Source organism: Leuciscus leuciscus, assembly GCF_965113295.1.
Source record: "Leuciscus leuciscus genome assembly, chromosome: 23".
NCBI classification, from domain to species: domain Eukaryota; kingdom Metazoa; phylum Chordata; class Actinopteri; order Cypriniformes; family Leuciscidae; genus Leuciscus; species Leuciscus leuciscus.
The window spans coordinates 415,741-423,240 of record NC_138747.1 but is presented as its reverse complement, the minus strand read 5'-3'; the positions used below and the strand labels follow the sequence as shown (position 1 = coordinate 423,240).

The following is a 7,500-nucleotide window of genomic DNA, read 5'->3' as shown; positions in this document are numbered from 1 at the left end:
GGGTATTTAAATCAGGGGCAGACATCCTGTTGAGACAGGGGCCTAGGCCCACGAAATGGAGACTTCATCCCGAGGTGGTGGAGCTCCTGTGAGAGAACTTAAGTCGAGCTGAGGTCGACCACAGTGGTTATCCTGTCTGAGGTCACGTTTGTACGCATTTCCCCCGAATGCTGTTAAGGCAGTTAATATTCATATTCAGCCCTTCAGCTCAGTGATCTCACAGAGTTTCTGTGTTTCATTCACAGGCCCGAGACGAGGTGATCACGGTCCTCAAAGCGGATAAAGTGGACCTGGCTGTGCTGGAGGGCCGATACGGGTTTGTGACGCCGCCGCAGGTTCTGAAGGCTCTTCAGAGAGACGCCCTCCAGGAGCAGAGCGGCAGCTGGCAGGAGGACGTCTATGAGAAGCCCATGGCCGAGGTGTGTCTGTCAGCGCTCTGAGGTCCAGCGCAGCTGTGTTCTGAGTGTGTGTGTGTGTGTGTGTGAGGTCCAGCCGTGGCCGTGTTCTGAGCGTGTGTGTGTGTGTGTCAGGTGGACAGGCTGGTGGAGAGGCAGCGGGAGACGTACCGGCGGATGCTGGAGCAGCTGCTGATGGTGGAACAGGCGCATCGACAGACTCTCCTCCGGCTGGACCACGAGAAGAGGAACCACAGCGACTTCATGAGGAAGAGCGACGAGTTCACCGGCCTGCTGGAGCAGGAGAGAGAGAGGTGAGTGTGTGTGAGTGAGTGTTTTATTGTAAGAGACCAGATCAACTTATCATTGATGAGTAAGAAACAGAAATCTGCAAAAAAAACTGTAGCATTTGTAAGCCCTGTGCCAAGCCTTCCTCTGGCATCTTCAGTTGCTAATGTTTCATGCAAGAAAGGTGAGTTAGCTGGCTCATCATCCTTTCTGATGGATCGTTTTGTGTCTGTCTTGTGACCCTGAACAAAGGCAAGCTATTAAGATCTGGAGAGATACAGGAGCTTTTCAATCTGTGATTTTACATGATGTCTTGTCCTTCCATGAAAATTCAGCTCAAGGTTCAGAGGTTATTTTCAAAGATTTTGGTTGAGGATATTTGTCTATGCCTTTACATAGCATTAATCTCAAATCGGATTTAGTCTCTGGGGATGTTGTTGTGGCACTTTGTTCCCAGATTCCTATAGATGGTGTGTCCTTCATTATAGGGAATGATTTAGCTGGTGGTAAAGTGCTAGCTGTCCCTGAAGTTAGCTCCACTGTCCTCAAGTCATGAGCTTGAATTGGCATTTCCAGAAACGTTTCCTTTCTGTGCAACTACTCGTGCCATGTCAGCAAAGAGTAGGGCTGTAATCAACCAAAGAAAATCTTGGTCGACTAAAATCCTGAAATTTTCGACTAAAAATCGACTAAAAATCGACTAAAAATGACGTTAGGGAAAAAAAACGTTAAATTAATTAGCTGCGCACTGTGCACAGTACTTGGTAGCCTTGTTGTCCGCCTAAATGAATTATAAATAAACATAAAAAACAAGTAGGCTATTTGCAGTATATTAAATCGTTTTTGACCTAATTATTTTGCACTGAAATGAGTCACTCGAGTCTGTCGGCTCTGACAGCGTTGCATCACGTGCACCTGTGCAATATCATAGCTTATGATTTCCGAAAATAGTACTGTTTTCAACTAGTGATATCATCACAATAACTTTTGAGGAATATACAACATAATTTAGACAATTGTTTTTGTCATATGTATTATAATAACTGACAGACACTATCATTTCAGCCGCTCTGGGCAGCTCGCATGAACATAGGAGCTCAGCTTCGCGGCTGAGACACGAATAGACTATTAACTGAAAGCTTTTACTCTTAAACACAAAAGGCTCATCCACTTTAATAAAAAAAGAATACTTATTAAACAAACCAGATCAAGAGCAGAAACAAAATAAAGTGCATAACTGAAAAATAAAGCATAGGCTCAAAACGAATACAAACGCACAGCGCAAATTTGCATTCGACTTTTTTCCCGTTTTCTATTTTAAAAAAATGCTGCCACACTGCCGATGTCTTTGTTGACATGGTAGAAGAGGACTGACTATGAATTAAACGCTCTCACAATTAAATAAATAATATTCAGCAAACCTTCTAGTAGCCTATTTTCTTCAATCTGTCTCTCTTCTCCAGTGGGTTGGGCTAATCCAAAAGAAGTGAAAGCAAGGGGGTGTTCTGAAGACAGACTGTTACCTGTGAAACAGGGGTGCTCTGAAAACACCCCCATTAGCAATTAGTGCTTTCCACCTGATGAAATGAACACGGCAAAACTGATGAAATGAACGCGGCAAAAAATCGACCATTCAGAATTTTGGTCGAGCCAGAACGTATCGACCAATTAATCGACTAATCGACTGGGCGATTACAGCCCTAGCAAAGAGGCATGCTGAAGATAAACATTCCAACAATCAATCTGTGATTCCACTTTATGATACTTTCATGGCCCAAGGTGACATGAACTTGTCAGGGTTTGGAAAGATGTTTCCATCTCGTGAGCAGTTCATACTTGAGCAAAAACAAGACCCCACTCTGTCAAGTCAAGTCAAGTTTATTTGTATAGCGCTTTTCACAATACAGATTGTATCAAAGCAGCTTCACAGTATTACATTTAAATAATGCAACAAAGTTTGTTTCAAGAGGAATTTATTGATTGATAAAATTAAATTAAATATCCCCAAAATATCCCCAACTGAGCAAGCCAAAGGCAACAGTGGCAAGGAACCGAAAAACTCCATCAAGTGACCTAATGGTGTCCTAAAACTCCATCAGGTGACCTAATGGAGAAAAAAAAACCTTGGGAGAACCCAGGCTCAGTCGGGGGCCAGTTCTCCTCTGGCATTTATGAGCTAGAGGCCGGATTGTAGTTTGAACTGTGGGATTATATGAATGCCTGGCTGAAGAGATGCGACTTTAATCTAGTTTTAAACTGGGAGAGCGAGTCTGAGCAACGAACAGTATCAGGAAGACTATTCCAGAGTTTTGGAGCCAAATGTGAAAATGCTCTCCCTCCTTTGGTGGTTCTGGATATCCTAGGTATGACCAAAAGCCTTGAATTTAGTGATCTTAAAGAGCGCGATGGATTATAGGGCGATAGAAGATCCGTTAAATAGACTGGAGCTAAGCCGTTTAGGGCTTTATAAGTCAGTAGCAATACCTTGTAATTAATACGGAACTTTATAGGTAACCAATGCAGTGATGATAAAATCGGTGTTATATGATCATATTTTCTTGATCTCGTTAGAACTCTAGCGGCGGCATTTTGGACTAACTGTAGCTTGTTTATTGAGGATGCAGGACAACCAGCTAATAAGGCATTACAGTAATCCAGTCTCGAGGTCATGAATGCATGAACTAACTTTTCTGCATCAGAAACTGATAGCATATTACGTAGCTTAGCAATGTTTCTAAGGTGGAAAAAGGCTGTTTTTGTAACATATGAAATATGATTTTCAAAAGACAGGTTGCAATCGAGTATAAAACCCAGGTCTTTTACTGTAGAGGATAAAGTAACAGGACATCCTATGATGTTAAAGTTGTATTGTGCGAGGTTTTGTGGGCGGTTTTTTGAACCGATAAGTATTACCTCTGTCTTGTCTGGATTTAATAAAAGAAAATTACGCGTCATCCAATCTTTTATATCTTTAACACACTCTGTCAATTTGGAAAATTTAGCGTTAGGTGACTCTGTCACCTATGTTTGAAAATGTAGTGTCAGGTGAAGCATTACCAAATTTAGTTTCTGCCTATTTTGTTAGTGATTGTGTTTTAATGCAAAAGTGGACAGATCCAAAATATCAAGTGAGGATGACTGGAGTAGTGTGTTTCAAGTGGTGGTTCCAGAAGTTTGTTGGTCTGACATATTGTATCTTGTCCATGATCATTGTCTGTCTGGCCACTTGGGTAAGTGTGTTAAGGCATTTTTTTCTGGCCTGGGGTGAGGTCAGACGTGGCACAGTATTGTAGATCATGTCATGTTTGTCAGGTTGTAGGCAGGTTCAGTCTATTCCTGCAGCTCCACTACATCCTATTCCTGCCTTTGGAGAGCCATTTGAACATGTTTTGATTGATTATGTTGGACCTCTTCCACGTACCAAGTCAGGTAATCAATACCTTCTCACAATTATGTGTTCAGCAACAAGGTTAGGTGTAACTATTTAGTTAAGACTCCAGACCGTAAAAGGAAAACCTGAATGTGCCATGTGAATTCACTCAAGCCTTACTTTGACCGTAATCAAACAGGGTCTACCGAGGTCAAGGCCTTGGCTGCACTGAATGCTCCATCTACTCAGACAGAAGGAGGTGTTGCTGTCTCTAAGATTGCTCAGAGTAGATTACCAAATTCTAAAATCTTGGCTGATTTGAACTCTCATTTGTCTTATTTGAATCTTTCTGAGCGCTCTGATGTTATTCAGTTAATTGGTCATCATTTGGCCCTGTTCTCTGTTCCATCTTGTACAAATGTGCTAGAGCATGACATTGATGTGGGTCAAGCTACCCCTATTAAACAACACCCATGTAGGGTAAATCCTGTTAAACGGCAGCTTTTTCACAAAGAGGTAGAGTATATGTTAGAACATGAGCCGACTTCTAGTCCTTGGAGTTCACCATGCTTACTAGTTGAGAAGCATGATGGTTCTTTTCGGTTTTGGACAGATGTTCGCAAGGTAAATGCCATCACTAAGCCTGACTCCTATCCTCTTCCACGGCTAGATGACTGCATTGATCAAGTTGGTTCTGCATCCTTTGTTACGAAGTTAGACCTTTTGAAAGGCTACTGGCAGGTTCCACTTAGCCAGCGAGCCCGTGAGATCTCTGCTTTTGTGATGTCGGACAACTTCTGTCATTATAAGGTTTGGCATTTGGATTGTGAAATGTACCTGACACTTTCCAGCGTCTGGTAAATAAGGTGTTGGCAGGAGTTGCAGGATGTGAGGCTTACCTTGATTATTTGGTTATTTATAGCTCTACCCTGGCCCAGCTTGGGGATGTGTTCAAGTGGTGAATGGCTGCAAATTTGACTTTGAACCTCTCAATGGGCTCTATCTTACACCCGGCGCAATGCAGCGCCAAGCGTGACACAAGTGTGTTTTGCCAGTTTCAGCCCGACGCAGTTATCATTTTCACGTCCTGCTCCACGCTGTTTACATAGCAAATGTATTTGCGCCCATTTGTGGCCCATGAGCTGCTGGTCTGAGGAAGAGGTGTGTGTTCAGGCGCATTGATGGACCGTTGCTATTTTGAGGAACTGAAATAGACTGAGCCAACTGAAACCTGGTCTAAAGTCAATGGTGCAATATTTTAAAGAGCGCGTTAGTAATGTGCGCCTATAGGCGGGACGCACAGCAGCACACAATCTAGCCAAATATTAAACATAAAAGGATTACAATGTAAAAGATTAATATTGTGTAAATATATGGTGGAATCCGGCTTGTCCCGTAGATGGTCGCGCACGAGCAGATCCGTTTCTTTGCTAGAGAAGCGTTCCGTTTTTCCGCTTGTAAAGTCCTCCATGTAAATAGTGAATCCGCCATGGCGCGAGCACAACTGGCTTTTAAAGGCAATGGGAGATGAGACTCTGGTTGGTTTATTTCACGTTACGCCCAAAACACACCCATTTCTCATTAAGAGAATAGAGACGACTCTTTTAGACCGGCGTTAAACTAGCAAAAGTGGATTCAGATTCGCCGTAAGTGCACTTGCACCATGCGCCAAGATTGTTAAAATAGGGCCATAAGTGTGAGTGTGGACAAGCCTCAGTAACTTACTTAAGAAAAGTTGTTGGCCATGGTCATGTGTCTCCAGTAGGAGCAAAAGTAGAAGCATTTACATTTACATTTATTCATTTAGCTGACGCTTTTATCCAAAGCGACTTACAATTGCTATATATGTCAGAGGTCGCACGCCTCTGGAGCAACTAGGGGTTAAGTGTCTTGCTCAGGCACACATTGGTGTCTCACAGTGGATTCGAACCCGGGTCTCTCACACCAAAGGCATATGTCTTATCCATTGCGCCACCACCACCCCATGCAGTTGTGAATTGTGCTGTACCATCATCTCGGAGGGAATTTAAAGGTTTCCTAGGCATGGCCGGATACTATAGGAGTATATGCAGAAATGTTTCCACTGTTGCTGCACCTTTAAGTAACCTGCTTATTCCCAGGGTCAAGAGTCATGTCAGGCGGCCGTAGACAATCTGAAGGCGTTGTTGAGTGGTTCTCCTATTTTTGCTGCCCTTGATTTCAACAGAGCCTTCAAGCTAGCTGTGGATGCTAGTGATTTTGGCGTGGGTGCTGTTCTTCTCCAAAATTATTCAGTAGGAGTTGAGAATCCTGTGCTATTTTTCAGTGAAATTTGATATCCATCAGAAGCATTATTCTACAATTAAAAAGGAAGCTTTGGCCCTTATTCTTGATACTCTGAATCATTTTGATGTGTAAGTTTCATCCAGTGTTCCTCTTATTGTGTACACTGATCATAATCCTTTAGTGTTCCTTCGTCACATTCGTGGAAAGGACAATGTGTTGGCAGATGCCTTATCAAGGTCGTAAGTGTCTGCCCTTGTTTACATTTTCCTGTACATGCTGGTGTTGCATTAGGTTGTCCTATAGCAACATTTTAAGTGTGGGAATGTTCTGATCTGTGTTTTGTTGCAGTTTCCTGGTGGCTCACCTGCAAATAACTGGTTAATTGGTATCACCTGAAGGAGGCCATTTTAAATCCAGCAAACATGCTCGTTCTCTCTTTCTCTCTGCTCTCGCATCATCTCTACAGTCCCCTTTTCCTTTCATTATTTAATAAACTTTACTTTTGATTGGCAGACGTTGGTCTTTTTGTCCTATGTTGCTTCCCTAGAGCCAGGATTGTAACAGTCAGTCAGAGCAGTGTGTGTGTGTGTGTGTGTGTGTGTGTGTGTGTGTGTGTGTGTGTGTGTGTGTGTGTGTGTGTGAGAGTGTGTGTTCACCGGAGAGAGAGAGGTCAGTCCGTGCCGGCCTTACAGCCTTTAGTCTCAGCTGTAGATCAGTGTCGCCACCTTGTGGACAAACTAAGTACTGCCGTGTGTGTACAGTGTGTGTGTACTATGCCAGTTATGATATTTAACATCATGCTGTACGCAAACCCTAGTGTACGTGTAGAAAGTGAAGCATACAGTGAGATCTGATGGAACCGTCGCTGTGTCCGAGTGTGTCTAATTCCATACTGTATAGTAGCCATAAACAATGTGTGCGCTGAACAGTGTGTGCGCTAGCAGTGTGTGAGCTGAACAGTGTGTGCGCTAGCAGTGTGTGAGCTGAACAGTGTGTGCGCTAGCAGTGTGTGAGCTGAAAAGTGTGTGCGCTGAACAGTGTGTGAGCTGAACAGTGTGTGCGCTAGCAGTGTGTGAGCTGAACAGTGTGTGCGCTAGCAGTGTGTGAGCTGAAAAGTGTGTGCGCTGAACAGTGTGTGAGCTGAAAAGTGTGTGCGCTAGCAGTGTGTGAGCTGAACAGTGT

The 7,500-nt window shown here is 43.4% G+C and overlaps 1 protein-coding gene across 2 annotated transcripts in view; it reads left to right on the top strand.

The window, feature by feature from the left end:
- Window positions 1-7,500, top strand: part of filip1l (filamin A interacting protein 1-like) — a 49,785-nt gene that overhangs the window by 16,195 nt on the left and 26,090 nt on the right. For both annotated transcript variants that reach the window (XM_082155770.1, XM_082155769.1), the window contains 2 exons: window positions 246-419; window positions 531-709. In XM_082155770.1, coding sequence (XP_082011896.1) covers window positions 246-419; window positions 531-709 — 353 coding nt within the window. The remainder of the gene's footprint in view (window positions 1-245; window positions 420-530; window positions 710-7,500) is intronic.